This window comes from Solanum tuberosum, unplaced genomic scaffold (genome assembly GCF_000226075.1).
Source record: "Solanum tuberosum cultivar DM 1-3 516 R44 unplaced genomic scaffold, SolTub_3.0 scf00403, whole genome shotgun sequence".
Classification (NCBI taxonomy): domain Eukaryota; kingdom Viridiplantae; phylum Streptophyta; class Magnoliopsida; order Solanales; family Solanaceae; genus Solanum; species Solanum tuberosum.
Genome location: NW_006239321.1, coordinates 119,360 through 139,276, shown reverse-complemented (window position 1 = coordinate 139,276; position 19,917 = coordinate 119,360). Strand labels below are relative to the sequence as shown.

At 32.8% G+C, this 19,917-nt stretch overlaps 3 protein-coding genes across 9 annotated transcripts; 1 reads left to right on the top strand and 2 right to left on the bottom strand.

Annotated features, from left to right (window-relative positions):
- The first annotated feature begins 1,711 nt into the window (after nucleotides 1-1,711).
- On the top strand, nucleotides 1,712-5,993 carry LOC102605364 (protein CHLOROPLAST IMPORT APPARATUS 2-like). 2 transcript variants are annotated; one of them, XM_006362388.2, is made up of 3 exons: nucleotides 1,712-3,447; nucleotides 4,648-4,803; nucleotides 5,751-5,993. In XM_006362388.2, exons 1-3 carry the CDS (start codon nucleotides 2,353-2,355, stop codon nucleotides 5,796-5,798), a joined length of 1,299 nt encoding a protein of 432 aa, XP_006362450.1. In that variant the 5' UTR covers nucleotides 1,712-2,352; the 3' UTR covers nucleotides 5,799-5,993. The 2 variants fall into 2 exon arrangements, with proteins under 2 accessions (XP_006362450.1, XP_006362451.1); XM_006362389.2 differs by having other exon boundaries at nucleotides 4,648-4,847.
- A 1,042-nt stretch (nucleotides 5,994-7,035) lies between these two features.
- Nucleotides 7,036-13,010, bottom strand: LOC102604688 (tyrosine--tRNA ligase, chloroplastic/mitochondrial). 5 transcript variants are annotated; one of them, XM_015302992.1, is made up of 2 exons: nucleotides 8,545-13,010; nucleotides 7,036-7,480 (listed from the first exon to the last, which is right to left on the bottom strand). In XM_015302992.1, exon 1 carries the CDS (start codon nucleotides 12,935-12,937, stop codon nucleotides 11,369-11,371), a length of 1,569 nt encoding a protein of 522 aa, XP_015158478.1. In that variant the 5' UTR covers nucleotides 12,938-13,010; the 3' UTR covers nucleotides 7,036-7,480; nucleotides 8,545-11,368. The 5 variants fall into 5 exon arrangements, with proteins under 5 accessions (XP_015158478.1, XP_015158480.1, XP_006362449.1 ...); XM_015302994.1 differs by having other exon boundaries at nucleotides 7,036-7,414; XM_006362387.2 differs by having other exon boundaries at nucleotides 9,175-13,010.
- A 1,934-nt stretch (nucleotides 13,011-14,944) lies between these two features.
- LOC102604358 (protein NRT1/ PTR FAMILY 8.1-like) lies at nucleotides 14,945-19,802 on the bottom strand. 2 transcript variants are annotated; one of them, XM_006362386.2, is made up of 5 exons: nucleotides 19,705-19,802; nucleotides 17,826-17,937; nucleotides 17,163-17,380; nucleotides 16,485-17,038; nucleotides 14,945-16,002 (listed from the first exon to the last, which is right to left on the bottom strand). In XM_006362386.2, exons 2-5 carry the CDS (start codon nucleotides 17,932-17,934, stop codon nucleotides 15,129-15,131), a joined length of 1,755 nt encoding a protein of 584 aa, XP_006362448.1. In that variant the 5' UTR covers nucleotides 17,935-17,937; nucleotides 19,705-19,802; the 3' UTR covers nucleotides 14,945-15,128. The 2 variants fall into 2 exon arrangements, with proteins under 2 accessions (XP_006362448.1, XP_015158464.1); XM_015302978.1 differs by lacking the exon at nucleotides 19,705-19,802 and having other exon boundaries at nucleotides 17,826-18,033.
- Between the last annotated feature and the right edge of the window lie 115 nt (nucleotides 19,803-19,917).

Genomic DNA, 19,917 nt, shown 5'->3' with positions numbered 1-19,917 from the left:
AGGGGTGGGGGGGGGGGGGGGGGGGGGGGGGGGGGGGGGGGGGTTGTTGTGGAAGTTTTGAAGAACATAGAGGAGTAATAGTGCAATATTGATTAGAAGCCATTGATCATAAAGAGGCATACGTTGGATTGCCATATGCCACACATATAGGACCACAATACACCAATAGGGTTTTAATCATTGCACTCATTTTACATCCAAAAATATACCCTTTTTTTTTTCTTTTCTAGATACATGTGAAAATCCTCTAACCCCATATAAGACACTCCACGTCATCCATGAAAATCTCAATTAACCAATCACAACACGCTACGTCATTAGATAAGAAACACTTTTTAATTTTTTTATAAAATTTCAAAGGAATTTTTTAGGTATGGTACTAGCAGTTTTTATGATAGAACAAAGGAAATCTATGAGTGCCCATGATAAGGATTACATGGTATTCTCTACCTATTTTTTAAAATTTTATTTTTAATTTTTTTAATTTTATTTTATTATCTTTCTCTGTTACAAATTTGCCCCATACTTTATAATAAAACAACAAGATAACCATTACTTTGAAACTTTTTTTTGTTGTTCAATTTTGATGCATTCAAGATATTGTTAAATAATTTATGAAAAAGAAAGATATTTTCTTGAGTTTTCCAGAATTGGAATTTTTGAAATGTTTCATTGTACCTAGGATATCTAGACAGATACTATTTATTATTTCATCTTTTTTTGTATTTCTCTAGTAAAACAAAATGAATATATGAGAGTAGTTTTCAATAATGTAGATTGCAATTTTTAGGGTGTACAAAAAATTTAAACTTATATATGTAGTGCCACAGACTACAAAAAGAATAGGAATTAGGTTAAGAAGTTCATCGCTAATATATTGCTAAATAGCTAGTTGGACAAGATTTTTAGATAATTTGATGGTTAATTTAACATCAAACAAAATTAACGATTGATAATTATTTTTAATGATAGATTTTGTCCGTTTTTTTTTGTAGCATGTTATTTGTTCTTCATTTGTTGTTATTTCGCTTTCTAGCTTGTAGGTAATGCATTATTATGTTAAGAATTTATCGGAAACAATTTTTCTCTTGAGATAGAAGTAAGGTCTCATACATCTTATCCTCACTAAAACAATTTTCTTTCCGAATTTGGAAACTTCTTAATTTCAACTTTCTACATGACATATTTAAGACCACAAGATTAAATAACATTTTGATATATTGTATAAGTATCATTAGTTCAAGACCATAAGATTCAAAAGTTTGTTGCTTTCTTAAATTCCGTATCAAACCAAATTAAGACAAACAGATAAATTAAAACAACGGTAATAATTCTTTTGAGAACCAAAACTTGCTTGAGCTTGTTTTAAACACAAATATACATCTTAACCTCAACTTATAACGGATGCATAACAAATCTTCACTATCAATTGAACAATACTCCAAGTTACAGAATAATCATCTATACACCACCAACATTTATGTATCACATCAGCATCGAGTATCCAGAATTTAGTCCTATACTCAAAACTTATCAAGAAGGTTAATACAAGATTTCAACAAATAATACATTGGTTTAAGATGATATTTTAGTAAAATAAATAATTGCACTTCTAAAATAAAGTAAAAAATAAAAAATTAAAAAATTTGTAAATCACAAAGCAATAAGTGGTCCATCCAATAGTTGTAGGCTTTGTTTGTTTTTTTCTTCTGTACTACTGATTTTCCATCACCCAAAAACACCCCAATCTCTTCCAGTGAACTCTTTCAACAAATCTTAGCCTTTTATCTCCCCCCGTGACCCCTTTTTCTTTCTATCATACTTTAATTTTTTTTCATATTTTTTGTTATATTTATATATATGCCAAACCCCAAAACCCTTGTGAATTCCTTTATTTAAATACCCCTTTTCCCATTCTTTGATATTTCTCTTAAACATTTTCTTGAATTCAGTGCTTTCATCTTCTTGCCCAACTAAATTCTCCCTTCTTCTTGTTTAAGGTTAGATTCTCTTGGGATTAGTTACTTCATTTGTCAAATTCTTCTTATGTTTTTGGTAGGTTCTTGATACTGAAAAAGTGCTTGACTTTTTTATTTGATAAATTTTTAAATATATAATAATGTTTCGAAAAGTTTGGTTTATAGTGAGAAATGAGTAATGTATTTTTCCATTTTTTAGGGTTTTAGGGGTTTCTTTGTATTGCACTACTTACTTTTTTTCTTTTTTTTTTTATAGTACCAAATGATGGGGTTTTCAAGAATTCATCATTGAATTTCAAGGATTGTTTCAATTCTTGAAATTTTGCTCTCTGTTTTTTTGCTCTGTTATTTTTTTTTTTTATATAGTAGAAAAATGTCATCCTGTTTGGCTGGTGGTGGTAGAGCAGCTTATAAATTAGATTTAGAGATTATAAAATCTCCATCTACCTCATGGACTTCCCAATCATCTTCACCTTCTTCAACATTATCCGAATCGAGCAATTCTCCCATTGCAATCTCTACTAGAAAACCTCGAACACCTCGAAAAAGACCTAACCAAACCTACAATGAAGCTGCAGCTCTTTTATCAACAGTTTATCCCAAAATTTTCTCATCAAAACACCTCACTAAGCCTTGCAAATTCACTAAACCACATTACCCCTTTTCATATGAGTCCTCAGACTTGGTTGTCCCTTACCAAATCATCGAAAACTCGGGGTTTTTACTCCATCCTCCATTGATTGAAAAACCCAATTGCGTAATTGAGCATAAGTCAGTCAGTTCTTGTGAAAAACCATGCCAGAGTCCTGGGGAAATCGACTCTAAAGGGAGTAGTTCGTTAGATGTGTGTGAAGAATTTCAAGAAGATTTCGATGCTGAATCTATCTTAGATGAGGAAATTGAAGAAGGTGTTATTGATAATATCATGGGAAAGTTAAGAGTTGAGAATGAGGTAAAGAATGAGTCCATATTTAGTTATAGTTATAGTCATAGCAAGCGCCACCAGAATAATTCTGGTGGCACTTGCTATGGTTTTCCAATAGGATTAGGATTCGAAAATGGGTACCAACATTATGATTTTGGTATAATGAGGGGTGGAGTGAGACCATTGAGAAATGTTGATGATGGTGATAATTGGTGGAGGTATACTTCTAGTGTGAACGTTACCGACATTACTCCGAAATTTAGTAAACCTCCAATCGAGAAAAAGAAAAAGAAAGTTGAGAGACTCGTGGAGTTGAGAGGGGCCGCGGAAACATCATCAGCTAAAGATAATTCGATTACAAAGAAGACGAATAAGGAGAATTCAAGTCAATTGATTAAAGAAGAGGTAGTCGATGTTCCTAAACCAAATTCGGGGTTGTTACTAAAATTGAACTTCGATGATGTTTTGAATGCGTGGTCCGATAAGGAATCCCCGTTCTCCGATGACATTCAGGGTTCTGATGCTACAGGAAATGATGTACAAGTAAGTTTATTTTATCTTTATGGTTAAATTCTGTTTGAAATTTTATGAAGAATTTTATTTATTGGATTCTGTTATTTTTAGTTAAAAGTAGTAAGCATACTAGATAAAACTGCAACATAATTTTTGGACCACGACACGTGCATTTCATGCTTTTTTTTCCCTTTAATTATTAAGAAATATTTTAAATTATTTTTCAAAAAATACTTTTCTGCTTTTTTATATACTTTTTATTTGACTCTTTTTTTCTTTTTGTTGAATTTCATGACATAATATTCAAGTTGGTAGTTAGCATCAAATGACTGTTACAATCTTGCCTCTTTCCAGCTAGAAAGTGGGACCTTTTTGACACACTAATGTACAAAATCGTAGTTCGGTGAATAAAGTATCTCACAATAATAGAGTTCGAAAAAGAATTGTACCTAAAAAATTGCTTCTACGGTTCAGATTTGTGAAACCTATAAGTCATATAAATATAATTTTATTGTTGCACACTAATGTGTTTTTTAAGAATATTTTTGAAAAGTTCAATTTGTTTTCTATTCCTTTTGGTATATACTTATTCGAAAGTTAATTTTGAATTAGTCGTAGTTTAATAATTTTTAGATATCAAATATATAGTATTTAATAAATAATTAGTTTAATACTACGTGTATGCATCCTTAACACACACAATGATTGTTATAGTTTTAAATGTTACTTTTCTTTATAGTTTATTCAATAATGTTGTTGTTGACGTAATAGACTAATAATGCATAAAAAAAAGTGTTTTATTATCAAATCATTTATTATGACTTCAAATATGTCATTTTGTTAAGACATATTTTATAAAATCATTTTCTACTTGTCCTATTATTACTTGTGTTCTGTTATTTTGTTACCGTTGTTTTTCTTTAATTTATGTTTTAATTTTCACTTTTTTAAAATCAAATGTTTATAAAAAAATAGCCGAAGACCTTATTTGTGCAATTTTACTGAATATTTTATTATCATATAATTCATAATATTAAGTGTCTTGTTGATACAATCAACATTTTTGTTTTCACCCTTATGTTGTTACATGTTTGTTTTCACCCATTAGAAGTTGGAACTAATTAAATTTTAATAAAATTTGAAGAATGTATTGGAATATGATATATTTTTCCTTTTTTCTTTTTTCTTAATTTTTTAAAATAATGGTTTTATTTTATTTTTTGGATGCAGGCTAGATTAGCACAAATAGACTTATTCTCAGATAATGGAGGAATTAGAGAGGCTAGTGTGTTACGTTACAAAGAAAAACGACGTACTCGTTTATTTTCTAAAAAAATTAGATACCAAGTTAGAAAAGTCAACGCGGATCGACGACCCAGAATGAAGGTATTATTATTATGAAGAAAAATCAACTTATATACGTTGACAATGTAAGAGTTTTTTTTAGACGATCACCTCTTATTGTTAGTTGTTTTCCTTAATTTTTTAGGTTATTTATTTCGTTTATTATCAACATTATAATTTTTTGAGTAATCTGATAGTAAGTTTTAGTGAGTTTTTTTTATATTGATACTTGAAGTGTTCAATTAATTATTTTGATTTTTTTTTTTGGCTTGAAATATAGAGAAAGGAATAAAAAAGTGTTTTTTTTAAAAAAACAAGAAATCTTTTCACTACAATTTTTTTATATTTATTAAAAAAAAGAATTGATTCCTTAGTGTGAAACAAGGAGGAATGACAAAAATGAAAAAGTAAAACATGGAACATATGCCCAATTTTTTTTATATTTATAAAAGTTCTAAATCTTATAAAGGTAAATGATTTTTTATCTTATTATTAATTTTTTTTTGACAATGTTAAATTCTTATAAGTTATAACTCAATCAGTGTAGACAAATAAGAAGATTGTGGGGGATCTAATAAATCAAATAAAGGCACTTTTAAACTTTAGGAAATGATACTTTTTATTTTTACACTATAATGATGAACTTTTATACTAGTTTTTCTTGTTGTGAATGATTGTTTTTTTTTACAATCACTTTTAAATTTTAGAAAAAAAATTTAATTTCCAAATAACTAGGTAGAAATCTAGAAAGTTTCTAAAGAAAAAGAAGATTCAAATTTTATATTTAGGGATACATTTACAATTTCTTCTTAAATCCTCATTTATATGTCATATATTGTCAAAATAAATGAAATTTATAAAGGGGAAACAAAACTCCACTTAATTAACATATCTAACAAGTAAATTAGATTCTATAATCCATTTTCATATAATTAAAAGTCTCTTAATTTTGTACTTATACATGTTTTAATTTTTTAAAATTATTGCAGGGTAGGTTTGTCAAAAGCCCAAATTCACCAGAGGATGAGCTAGGATGATTTTTCTAGAATTACTAGGATTTTTTTTTTGGGTATTTGCAATTTTGTTTCTTTTATTTCATTGTTCTTTTTTTTTAAAAAAAAGAAAAGAAAGAAAAGTTATTCTGCCTTGTTACATTTAGAATAAAGTATCAAGGAAGATAGACTAGTTGAGAACAAGGAATATGAAGCAGAATAGTTGAATTTCTTTTTTCTCATTTTATGTTTTGTTTCATTTTTTTTTATAATTCTCTAATTATATTCGCATCAAACTTATTATGTTGCACGGTTAGGAGGACAGTTAGAAATAGGAAAATATGTTGATACTGAACAGTTATGTAGACTTCTCCTTCACTTCAAGACCTCCCGTCTATTCGGATTGAGCCAAAGCAGACACTATTAGTGGAGAGATGTTGATGTGAAGAGTCCCACATCGACCCTTTTCCTTAGTAAACATTTGTGTGTCCACAACAAAAAAAGCCAAAAATTGGCCAGTCTTTTAGACATCTCACAATAAAGAAGCCCTAACCCCTCGGTGCCAAGTCACCAAAATAGATAGTCAAGGAAGTAATAATCATCAATTACATATAATCGATAAAGTAAAATTCCTCGATGAAATATTTTATTCGATAAGTTGTATTAATTCAAGTTCTAAGTCAGGACCCTAGACAAAATAATGAATTTTTTAGATAGATATATGTACATTTGGAAGATACAACCAAAATAGACAGAGAGATGCACACAATTTTCTATATTTCTATGTATACAACTCTAACTTTGGACAAGAAAGTGATCCAAGTACATGCACTCATTATTCAGTAATACCTTTTGATAGTACACACTTTTTCTGGCCCCAACTACAACCCAAAAGACCAGCAACTGTGCCACCACAGTGGCCAAACAGTACAACATTCCAATACCTCCAAACAAGTATATATACTATAAAACATGACTGCCACAATGTACCTTTTTGCGCGGTTCAAAACTCGGTGAATAATGAATTCTATCACTTTATCATTTTTCACTTTTAAGTACCAAGGATTTTGTCTACATGGCAAGGTTTTTACTTGATAGCCACTACTACATAACATAACCTTATATCACTGGTCGCGCTCTTACTACTTGACCGCAACTACTACATACCTGTACAGAGAACTCTTCACAAGTTGAGTTCATTAAGCCGCTCTCGTACTTGGTCATGTCACCTTATATGTACACATGAAAAATCCTTAAGAGAGCTTTTATCAACTGCAAGAGAAAACCATACTCTACAGCTCAAATAGCCAGCCAGCATTCTGTATCATCATAAAGTAACAAATGCGAACATCACTAGAAAATGATAACAGATTAAACAACATAAGTAGAAGCTCTGAAGTCTGAAGCAAGGTTAGAGCATTGGATGGTTTCAGATTCTGAATGTTGAAAGCATATCCTTCAATTTGAGCTTACTTGTCCAGCTTCAGTAAATTGCAACATATTAACAGGCTAGCGGCAAAACTAAACAAATCGTGCAGCTATGCCACAGTCTTCACCAAAATCAAAAGCAAATCAAACTGCTGCAATATCCACCCCACACCATTTTTCGTACTTGCAGCACCACAGCTGCCATAAATCACAACCAGCAACACCAACAATACCTGTTATAGACCACTCTTCATTGAACAAAGTGGAGTGCGAAACTCTATGAATAACTGAAATCACACCTAAAAAGAAAATAGATAGTTCAAAGCATCAATTTAGTATCTAATACTGCCCCATTATATTATTTGTTACCAAACTGTTCTGATGCTTCATATTGTTATAAGGCAACACATTCATTACAATGTCGCTGATCATGAATCAGAACAGAAAAGAGAAGTAACAGAAAATGATAACAAAGAAGAACAAATATAATAATACTAGTATAGCAAGAATTCTGCACAATGAAAAGAAATTAAGAACTAACTGGAAGTTGAACAAGCTCAATATGAACTCCCAGATAAAAGCATTGCAATGTATCTTTGGCCGAGTAATCATCCCTATGAGATATCTTCTTGGCACAATATGCAACCTATATTTATGAATTTAAAATGCTTACAGACGTGACTTAAGCTTTCTAATCACCGAGGTGCAAGAGCCATATAAGAACATGGAACCTAAATGGAGTTTACCGTTGTCTGTGATGGGAAGAAACCTTTGAATCTATTTTATTCTCTGTTTTTGGTAAGATTGATCTGATAATAGCCTCCAGATTACAAAGTACCAGCAGATAAGGGTAGCTTAGATTGCATTCACACACACAAATTAGAAGCAACACATAATATCTTTTAATACAGAGACAAAGTAAAGTAGTCTTATTCGTTCCAAAGTAACGTTAGCAATTTCACCCTTCTTTCTTTATATGCAGCTCACTTTATCTCTTTTTCTACTTTTCCTGATCTCATGTTCTTTGTCACTACAGAATTTCACTTGTATGAAACTAACTTTTTCTTCTTAGCCCTTGATAATGTTCCATAGGAAATTAAGGACTTCTACAAAGATGAAGGAACTTTGAAACAATTAAGTCTAGACATTGAAGCAATTATCCCATCTAACTAACCCCTATTTGCTCAGTGGACCCTACTTCTAGAAACGGTTACTGCTTAAAAATAAATATGTAAGGCAGCCAAGGGTGTGATCTAGTGGTCAATGAAGTAACCATGAGATCTCAGGTTCAAATACCAACAGAGGCAAAAAATATACTGGGTGATTTTTTCTCATCTGCCTACGCCTTGGTGAGCAGTGTTACCCGAAAGTTGTGCTGCGAGAGGTAGCAGGTGCCTGTTAAATAGTCGAGATACGTGCAAGCTGGCCTCTACACCACCATCACAAAAAATAAAAATAATTGAACAAGTGAGCAGGAACAGGAAGGCGTCAAATTCATCCTAGGAAGAGGAAAGATAATGGAAGAATGCGTCAACCATTGCCTGACAGTAGTTCAAGTCTTTCTTCAATTATATAAGAAGATAAGGTTGGTACTTTCTAATTAGTGGAGGTACATATTTTTTCCTTATCTTCAATGTTTTCTTCTTTCACCTATATTTTAGAAAATAGTTCACTCAATCATCAACCTTATGCTTCAAGAAGTTAAAATATCTTGTCTCTGCTCAAACTGATATTGCACATCCTGAAATTGAGCTATGGTAATTCATCTATCCAAAACCCACAAGTTATTCATCTAAGACAAAATCATATTCAATCCACAACACTAAAAACCAAAGGGAAACTATATTACGAAATCATAATATGTCTTCCATTACAAATATACTAAGGTCAAGCTAAGTTAAATAAAAGTTGAATAAACCTAGACCAACATTCGAAAAAATAAAGAAAGAAGTGAAAGAAGCAAAAAAAGATAAACCAAGGGAAGCAGTTTTACCATCAAGAATGGCTTTGAGGAAGCTGTAGACAATGGATTTGCAGAAGGTAACACCTGCCAGCAACAATGGCTCCCAAAACTGAGTTTTCACTTTGGCATTCAGGCTTGAAGACTGAGAGAGCTAACTTTATCAATTCCCCCACTATTTTTTAAAAATGAATTTGAGTATTTGACCAGCACCACCCCATCCCCTTCGCCTAAGAACTCATCTTCGCTTCACTATTTATGCTTTGCCTAGCCTCAGCTCAGTGCTGCCCTACCCCATTGCCAAACTTAGCAAATACATGTTCTCTTTCAACGCACATGTAGGTTACTACCAAATAGAGAAGTACATCAGAAATCAAAAAGGCCCAAGAATCATTCCTTCACAAATTAAAAAAGGTAACCACATTGAGCATATTAAGTTTAATGATACACATTCAGCATGCTAGTGTTTCTACAAAGTACCTCTAACACCCTTCCTTCGTGGTAGGTCAAACACATCGATAAAAACTCATGATTATTATATCAATTCAAGCATAACACTCAATAGAGAAGCCATTGAATTATAAGAGATACAGCAAGAGCTAACCACCAAGAATGACATAAGCAGTGTGGTCAAACTTCAAAGGCTTATTTAAGGCGTGCTTAAGTCCTGAAGCTCAAAAAGCTGAATGAGGATGCTTCGCATTGCTTATGTTGCTCCAGTGTAGGGAAGACACCAAGGGGGGTGCCTCATTTCTCGCAAATGCCATTTGAATCAAGCAATACTAAACAATAAATGTAATTAACAAAGGGATGTATTAATTGTTAAGGAAAGCATTATGAACGAATTGTTACTTTTTTCTTGCGTTACAATTATTTTTCTTAACTGTGCCTTTTCTTACTAAAGCCCACAATTTAACTGCACTTTGCGCCAAAAGCCTCAATATACTTGGAGCGTTTTCTAAAGATTTTTTGCCTTTGACAATACTATATATAAGCAACATTCGCAAAGGCCACCCCCTCCTTTACATTTGAAAAAAGTTACGCATATCAATCATCTAAAGTAGCCTGCTAGTATCTATACAAATGTACCTCTGTCTTTGCATATATCAAAATATCAATTGCAATATAACTCATAGAGAATCAAGGGCTAGACCAAGAACGATAGAAGCAACATTCCTTTTTTATTTTCCCAAAACAGCAATGAACAAGATCATCATCCTCTTTCTATTCTTTTTGATGAAGTCATCCTCCTATTCTTCTTCTTAATCAATGTCATTTTTCTTCTTCATAGTCTTCTTTTGCACCAATACTAGCAACATTAAATATTCAATACTTCCAACTAATGTGTTAGTCACCAGAAGAGACAAACCTAAGCTGATGCAATTCTCCCTTTTCAGAAAAGTACACAACCTACCCAAAGGGCACAGCGAACCAACAAAAACTTATTCATGTTACTCCAACGATTAAACAGGAGAGTGGACAGGCAAGTTTATAATTGAACACAACAAATACACTTTTGGTACAGTTCCAGAAACTGATAAAGGTAGAGTCTATTTCAAATCACATCTCACCAAACCAACAAATGCTGCTCGTCAGCCCAGACAAATTATTATGTGTCTCCCAGGATCAGTATAGTATTAGCTAAGCCACTTGTACTTTGCATCTAGCTTGCAACTAAAACAAGATTGCAGATTCTCTGTGATAGAACTAGCTTCTACAATCATGTCGAATGAGACATATATAGCAAAATTGAATAGAAAAGAGGCGAAAGATGCAATCACTTAAGTTGAACCATAAATAAGGAGTCCTCCTAATTGCAATAAGATATCACGTCTGTCCAAGGAGAAAAACAAGCAGAACCTTTTTCAATTAAAAGAAATTCTGCAAGAGTCAAAGAAATTCTTAAAGCTTGCATAACTCATGTTTGTCTCCCTCCTGGATCATTATTTTTAAAATAATTACATAAAAATACCAAGGGAAGAGGAAAAATTTTCCGTTGCGTAATGTAGAACTTCTCACTTCCTCTCAACACTTGTCCGTCTTCCTCTCGTTCTATCATATGCATATCATGTAAAACTGTGTATCTCGCCAACTCAGAATGCTAATATGGAACTGTCATCTACAAGTATGATTCAAAAACAACTACTCCTCAAATTCAACCAGTGGGAATAGCCACAATCATCCTTACATACGAACACAAATGGAAATTTAGACGAACAGCAACAGCTCAGGATATTCTAACAACCATCTTGTTCTTTTTCCCCGCAGACAAAAGGATAACTTTGTCATCCACAATGTCATCTGCCTCAATCTTCTTACTCTCGCTATCAACTTTGGCATTGTTCAAGTAAAGTCCCCCTTGCTTAAGCATTCGTCGTGCAGCTGATTTGCTTTCAAGCAAACCACTGGAAACATAAAGATCCAAAATTGGTATGTTTAACACCTGTTCATGATTCATGGAGCAAGATGGAACATCAGCTGCAATACCTTCAATTGTTTTCCAATCCAATTTGGTATCAGCATTTCCAGGCTTCAAAGCCTCTGTAGCCTTTAGAGCCTCTTCCAATCCCTCTTGTCCATGAACAAACCGTGTAACCTCCTCGGCCAGCCTACGTTGAGCTGTGTTAGGAACATATCCTAGTTTTCCCATATCCCTCTCCAGCTCTGCAATCTCTTCAATGCTCAAAAAGGTAAGAATCTTAAGAAACCTCACTACATCATCATCTGGGACTGTAAAAAAGTATTGATAGAACTTATACGGTGACAAAAGTGAAGCGGATAGCCAAATTGCACCATCTTCTGATTTTCCAAACTTGGTACCATCACTCTTGAGAAGCAATGGAAAAGTAAGCCCAAAAACAACCGGAACATTGCCAACAACAGCTCCATTTTCGGAAGATTTTCCTATAAGCCTACGAATAAGATCAGTACCAGCAGTGATATTACCCCATTGATCACTACCACCAATTTGCACAATGACACCTTCCTTTTCATACAAATGCACAAAATCATAACCTTGTAAAAGCTGATACGTAAACTCAGCATAACTCATCCCTTGCTCTGCATTTTCCAACCTTTTCTTCACACTTTCCTTCGACATCATAGTCCCAACTCTAGCATACCTCCCCACATTCCTCAAAAAATCCAAAAAATTTACATCTTTCCACCAATCATAATTATTCAAAATTTGTACCTCTCCAGCATTTTCACAAACACCTGGTGAGTAAACCAAAATCTTCTTAACAATACCAGCAATCCCAGATATATTCTTCTCCAAAGTTACCAAATCAAGCTCGGGTCGCTCCAAACTCTTCCCAGACGGATCACCAATCCGACCCGTAGCACCTCCAATAAGCCCCACAGCATTATGCCCACAACGTAAAAACCAAGAAAGCACAATTATACCCAAAAGATTACCAAGGTGTAAGCTTTCAGCAGTTGGGTCAAACCCACAATACACTTTCAACGGACCCAAATTCGGGTCGGAACAAACGGAGCGAAGTGAGTCGCTAGTCACTGATTCCAATAACCCCCTTTCTTCAAGAATGTGTAAAACATTGGGTCGTGATTTACTGTTCGGATTGCTAAAATTGTCTTCTTGGGATGTCGTCAATGGTGAGATAGAGCAAAAGGGTCGATGGGAAAAGTTGTGGTGGGAAGGGGTATTGGGGAGAAAAAGGTATGTGGGTAGTGGTAATTTTCTCAAGAAAGATGAAGTGAAAGGTCTGAGGGTAGTATTGAGAAGAAGAGATCGTAGGCCGGAGTTAATGGCACCGGCACCGGCGGCGGCGGCCATTTTTATGTGTGTTGACTGTTGAGCTTAGTGTTGCAGTTTTATCTGCTTGGGATGAGTTTAACTGGAAACACACGGTTCTAGGAAGGCCATATTTCAAAATTTTCAAATTAAGATTAAGATATTAATTAATATTTAAATTATGAGAAATTTAGAGAGATCTCAATAGTTTAGGAGCTAATAATTTAGATACACTTAAGTTTGTAATATTACGAATCTTATTAGATTTTGATCTGTTCATATGTCTAGATACATGTATCTTGAAATACGTGTGGTCAAAATTAGATGTAATGTATCAAAGTGGATTCGCATGTATTTGAGATAGATAAATTTTGCTCACCTCCCTCCTATCTTGCTCGCCACTCTCCTATCTCGCTCGCATATTTGATATTCTACATACATGTGAATTTCACCTTATTCATGATATATGTGTCTAGTGTGATTCACATGTATCTGAATTACATAGACAAATCTCACTTGTCTGCCTCCTATTCTCGCTCGCCTTTCTCCCTATTTCAATGTATTTAATAGCAAAAAACATGTATTTGAGTGTATTTGCCTTGAAATATGATATGGAGTTGTTAATCAATGAGATAAAATGTATTTATTTCAAACTATAGGGACAATTAGTAAATATAGTAGGAATGTTTGTGTAATTAGATAGTTTCTCCATAAATTATTGGCGACTTTAATTTCTTATTCCCTCTGTTTCAATTTATGTGACACCTTTCGAATTTCGAGATTCAAATAAGTTTATCTTTGACCATAAATTTTTCATATATCTTGTAAATATTTTGAATTGTCAATTATTGAATTTATAGTACTTTCTATGCAGTTTACAAATATATAAATTTCATTTCAAAAAGTTTTAAGATGTTATGCACAAATTCTCAGTCAAACTTAAATTGTTTGACTTACGAAAAATGAAAAGTGTCACATAAATTGGAACATAGAGAGTAATTGATTTTTTTAAAAAAAATATTGCTAAATTGGTTGAATTCGTAAGCTCATTCATAAACTCACTTGCAGAGTTTTACATGCTTCTCATAAGGCATATCATCAATATTTAATATTCAGACACAATCCAATTTATTATGCATATTGATCAACCCACGAATCTTACCATTTAACAAATTAAAATGATAATTAACATATACAACCCATAATAATTGTACATTAAATAGTTTATAGCATATGTTTTTCTAAATCAAAACATTTACCTCAATTTGATCGGTCTTGTTCAAAACATACAAAAATATACTAGCATAAGAAATCAGAACTATACTCTTTTCATAATTAAGATAAATTATATTTAATTTTATGTTATTATCATAGATTCATAGTAATGGTTTGTCTAATTTCCATCTTAATTGTGAACATAAACTTTATACTAATAATTTATTTTTCTGTGTATAATTTAAACTCTATACACTAAGGAATCGTTTAGTGGAATGTGTAAAAATAATATTGACTACAATATATTAATAATGTTGGGATTAATAATGACAAAATTAGTTATGCTTAGACTATTTCCTATCTACGATTTGATTTAGTGTATAACTGACAATTCTATCTTTACACATACTTACCCATATAGTAATAATCTTTTGTATTTCTAAAATATCATAATGTATAATATAACTATACATAGATATACACATAAGATAAAAATCTTACCACACAAAGAATTGAATAATACCATAACTACTATTTGTATCAAATTCCCTAATACATCCTACTAAACGACCCCTAATTCATCTATTATCATAAGTCAAATAGGCGAATATATGATTTATTTAAATCTCTATTATAATTGAACAAACAATTCTTCTATAATATTCCTCTTTTAAGTTATTGGGTTGTAAGTTAAGTAATTTGTATATGTTCTTAATGAATTTCATAAGATAAATATAAATTTGACCAAAATTATTAGATTCCATCGAACCTGTAGCGAACACTCTAGCTCTAGTTACCACATATAGCAATCAAAGAGAAAATGTAGCCATGAGATAAGTCTATAGAGTACGTTTGGATTATAGATGATGCAAGTTTATAGATAGCGCTAGATCCTTACATGCGACACTTTTTTAGATGTATCACACGCACTATGTCATGTGAGTAAAAAGTGTCTAATAGATAACACTTTTCTAACATGTTCAAATTAGCACAAGACAAACCAAAGTTACATCAGAAATCACAAATCGAGCTTGTTGTCATCACCATTAGCCACCATTGGAACAGGGTCGTCCTTGTTGATTGCCTTCTTATACTTGTATCTCTTTGCAACGATGAGAAAAATGAAGAAGTTTAGCACGCTTAAAACGGACAGTAGGAAGAAGAAATAATGAAGCTTTCCGTAATTTGGATTGTCTGATAGCCATCCCATCTTCCCATTCCTCGTGCTAATATCTGTGACAATGGTTACTAACAACGAGCTCACATAACTCCCAAGCGCGGTGGTTGTCAAAGAGAGAGCAGCACACAAACTCCGCATTGAATCAGGAGCTTGATCATAGAAGAACTCCAACTGACCGATAAATGTGAAAACTTCAGCACAACCAATTATCATGTACTGAGGAATTTGCCAAAATACTGACATTGGGATGTCCTTGGAGTCATAGAGGTTGCGCCTTTTTACTATCCCGAGCCTAACTACCTCCACGAGTGCAGCAGATACCATAGCAAAGACAGATATAACAAGCCCCGTTCCCATTCGTTGGAGTTGAGTCAATCCATTCTTGTGACCTGTGAACTTTCGAACGAATGGTACAAGCACTCTATCATAGACAGGAACCCATAGAATAACCGCGATGGTGTCAAAAACAGATAGTGAAGCCTCGGGGATTTTTAATTTGCCTAAATGTGTATCCATAGACATGGCTTGCACCACAAAATAATTGCTCATTTGGCTATACGCTGTGCTGAAGATAATCCCAGTAGCCCAAATAGGTAGCAACTTGACAACAGACTTGAACTCCTCAACTTGTGTCACTGTGCAAAGTTTCCAATTGTTTATTGAACCTCTGTTCTCATCCAACCCTGTTTTCACAGCAGCTCTATCGAAGAACCTGTAAAAGTAACAAACATATTTGAGTTACAGAATCTCGTAAATGCTACAAATATCAAGCTAGTTATATAAAATGAGTCTTTTTTGAATTAGCAAAAGTGGTGATTTTGGGTAACATAGTGTATCACATGCAGCCAAGTCGAGGCAAACTCTGAATACTAGATATGACATCAAAATAACAAGGGTCAAGGTCCGCTAGATAAACTTAAGCACATGTACCCCGGTGACCTCAGAAATTTCATAAAAAGGGCTTTCTAGAGTCCACAATGACCAATCGTCACATGAATTGCTAAGGATTCAATAAGTCCAACATTGATTCTTTCAGATGTGTCAATTGAGCAAATATTGTGGTGGCGATAGTGAAGGACGGTGCTACTTAAAGTAGCTTGAGGCTAGGATGATAAAAAGCTTAACACCTTTTATTCTTAGTAATTACTTTTTCAATATGAAAATGAAAAATCATTACATCATTTCTGAACGTACCTCAGGTCGTTTGTATGAGCAAGTTTGCGACTCCCTTTGATGGCGGATTCAGCTTCTGCAGTCTCATATAACAGAGATTTTTCAGCAGGCAATGTAACATGACATTTTCTAAGAGAAGCCACTACAACCTGGCATATACGCGTCAAAGGGCTTCCTCCAGGCTTTTGGTATCTATAGAGCCTAGATCCTGAAAAGAACGATACAACAGCAAAGGCCATAGCCGCAGCAGGAACACCAAATCCCCATCCCCAGCTAATATCCTGTTGTATCCAGACTATCAACGAAGAAGCAACGAGAGCCCCAATGTTGATGGAGAAGTAGAACCAATTAAAGAAGGAATTTTTGTAGTTCCTTTCGATAGGATCAGCATCATCAAACTGGTCTGCACCATAGGATGAGACACACGGCTTGATTCCTCCGGTTCCCAGTGCTACTAAGTAGAGTGCAACGAAGAATACTGCTGTTTGACTATCGGTTGAGTGACATTTATTCTTTTCATAACAAATCGGCCTAAGTCCGGGCACTGATGCTGATACTGTCAATAGTGTCATCCCCTTGAATGATAAGAAAAATCAGTTAATACATCACTACAAAAGAAACTAGAATTAGCTATGAACTTCATCACTAATCTGTCGCTAAATCACTCGTAGACACCAGATAGTAAATTAATAAACTCACACAAACATAGATGATTGAGAATATGGCAATAGTCCAGTATCTTCCAAGATAAGAGTCGGCGAGAAATGCTCCAAGCAAAGGCATAACATAACAGGTCCCTGCCCAATTCGATTGATTTTTAGACGCCGTTGCAGTTTCCTGACTGAGTTGAGTCTTGAAATAATACACAAGATTGGTGCTCATTCCATAATATGCCAATCTTTCACAGCATTCATTCCCTGTCAAAATGACAACAATTAATATCAATAATAGTTATCATCGCAGAAAATTCATTTCTCAACAATTTTATACCAAACTATTGCGTGGTATAGTCACTCAACTAATAGTTAACATCTCAGAAAGTCACTTTCTTTGTTGAAAAAAAAATAGAATCAAGAAGAAACACGACTTTCTGAAATAACAACCATTAGTTGAGTAACTATCTGAGATATCAACTCCTAGAGGTAAACCACGCAATAGTTTGGCATAAGATTGTAAATATTTGCTTGGAGTTAACTACAAGGCCACTCTATTCAACATATTTGGCGGAAGACGAACCAATGTGCACACATTTTGACAAATAAAAGATACAAACATAATATGTGAAGATTATGGTATAGAACTATGTTTGACCTGACTCCAAAAACACGAGAATATGAAATGACAATGAGTTAATATTATTACCAAGTATATAAGGGCAAGCCTTCCAAGTTCCTGTTTTCTTTTTATTTGCAGGCTTATTCCGATAATCGACAGTTCCATCCTTGGTGTAGACATCTTCTTCTTCTGCCATGGCCTAACAAAGATGAAACAACAGAGCGTTCTTGATCAACCTAGTTTTCGTCGATCAAATAAATTATCTAAACCTGGAAACTCAAAACTCAATTTAGAGGGAGACAAAAGATTGAGCTATCTCACAAGTCTAAAACAATATTTTTCTTAAGGTTCATTCACATAAACCTTAATACATTATGCTCATGTCACGTCGAGGTACTACATGAAAAAAAATAGCAAAAATTCGATTCAGTTTATCGTAATCGATTAGTTGACATGTTAGTTAGATGTATTTTGACCAATGAAAAGACTAGATACATCTTGGAAAATGTTATGTTAGTTTGTTGGAAAATTAGTGGTTCATGTTTTACTCCCTTCTCCTATGTTATCAATCAAACAATAGGAAAAAGTTATTAAGAAAATAATAAAAGCAGTCAACTCTCCTTGTAAATTCCACCATTTTAGTTTAGTTATGTCATTTTTAGTCTGTTTCAAGAAAAATATCACTTTCGATATTTAGTATTTCCTCTATACATTTTTACTTATTCAGTATTGACTTAACACATCTCTTAAGAAACAATAAATAGAATGAGAATATAATAAATTCAAGTTTTGAAAAATGACTATAGTTAATAATAAGGATAAATTATGAACTAAGATAAATTATGTCTTATTTTTTTCAAACTAGACGAATAAAAATGGACACCTATTTTTAGTATTGTAAATAAGTAAAAATAGACGGAGGGAATAACTTTTTGATATTTTGGTACATTACTCATATACTCCTTTCTGTCCATTTTACTTGTCTTTTCTTTTCTGTATGCCTCTTAAGAAAACATTAATCAAAAGAGTAATTTGACTAAATTATCTTTATTTATTCTTTGTTCTCAATTTAGTACTATTCTCTTTTTCACTATACTAATTTCTCTCCATATTTATTGAATTGAGTAAGGGTAAAAGTGGAAACTAATACTTAGTTAATTATATTTGATTTTTCTAAAATGTCAATTATTTTGGACCATCTATTTTTATTTTTTTTTTAGTTTAGGACCATATGATTCAAAAGTTTTAAGTACTTTATAAAACTTCATGTTCAGTCAAACTATAACACATAAATCGAAACAGAAAAAGTAAATGCGCAATATTACTTGTCTAGTACTTTCATTATGACTCCTTAATCTCTATTAGTATGTTTTACTAGTACTAGTACAAATCAAAAAGAAAAAAACAGTAAACTAAGCAAACAAATAAACCTCAAAAAGTGGAACAAAATTTTCCAAGAGCACAATAAATACTACTCCTATATTTGTTCTCATTGGGAAAAAATGGTACAATACATTTACTGAATTGATGGAAAACACAAATAAAGAATTTAATTTTACAAAAAAAAAAGTAGGTATTTTTTCGTCAACAATGAAAGTCGTTGAACTTCAAACTCGAGTGGAATAATTTATTCATATGGGAATTTTCATCCTATTAGTGTCACATCTACTTTTCTATCTTTGCAATTCTTTTTTCACCATACCGGGACAAGACATGATCGTGATTTAAGAAAAAAGTACCATAAAAAAGACTAAAGAAATTAGGGCATGACCTATGTTACTAGGACTCTTAAAGAATATTGCATCACCCTTCTCTATCCTTTAAATATATATTATTTTTGAAGGATCTGACATAATCGATATTTTTATATAAGTCCAAACAACATAGAAAATAATTACTTTTAACAAAACACAGACTAATACGAACCGATCAGAAGAAGCAAAAGGATGGTGAAAAAGAAACAAACCTCAAACCTTTGTTGTTGTAAGAGAAATTCTTAGTAGAAGAAAAGGTTGTTCCTGGAATTAGAAATCCACAATTGGGAACTCAGTCAAAGAAACACAAAGTTATATTTATGCTTTGTAGTAAATGATCATTAAATTGTTTATTAGTTATATATATACTTTGTAATAAATGATCATTAATTTGATCCTTTGTCCTTTTTATTTTTATATTTTGA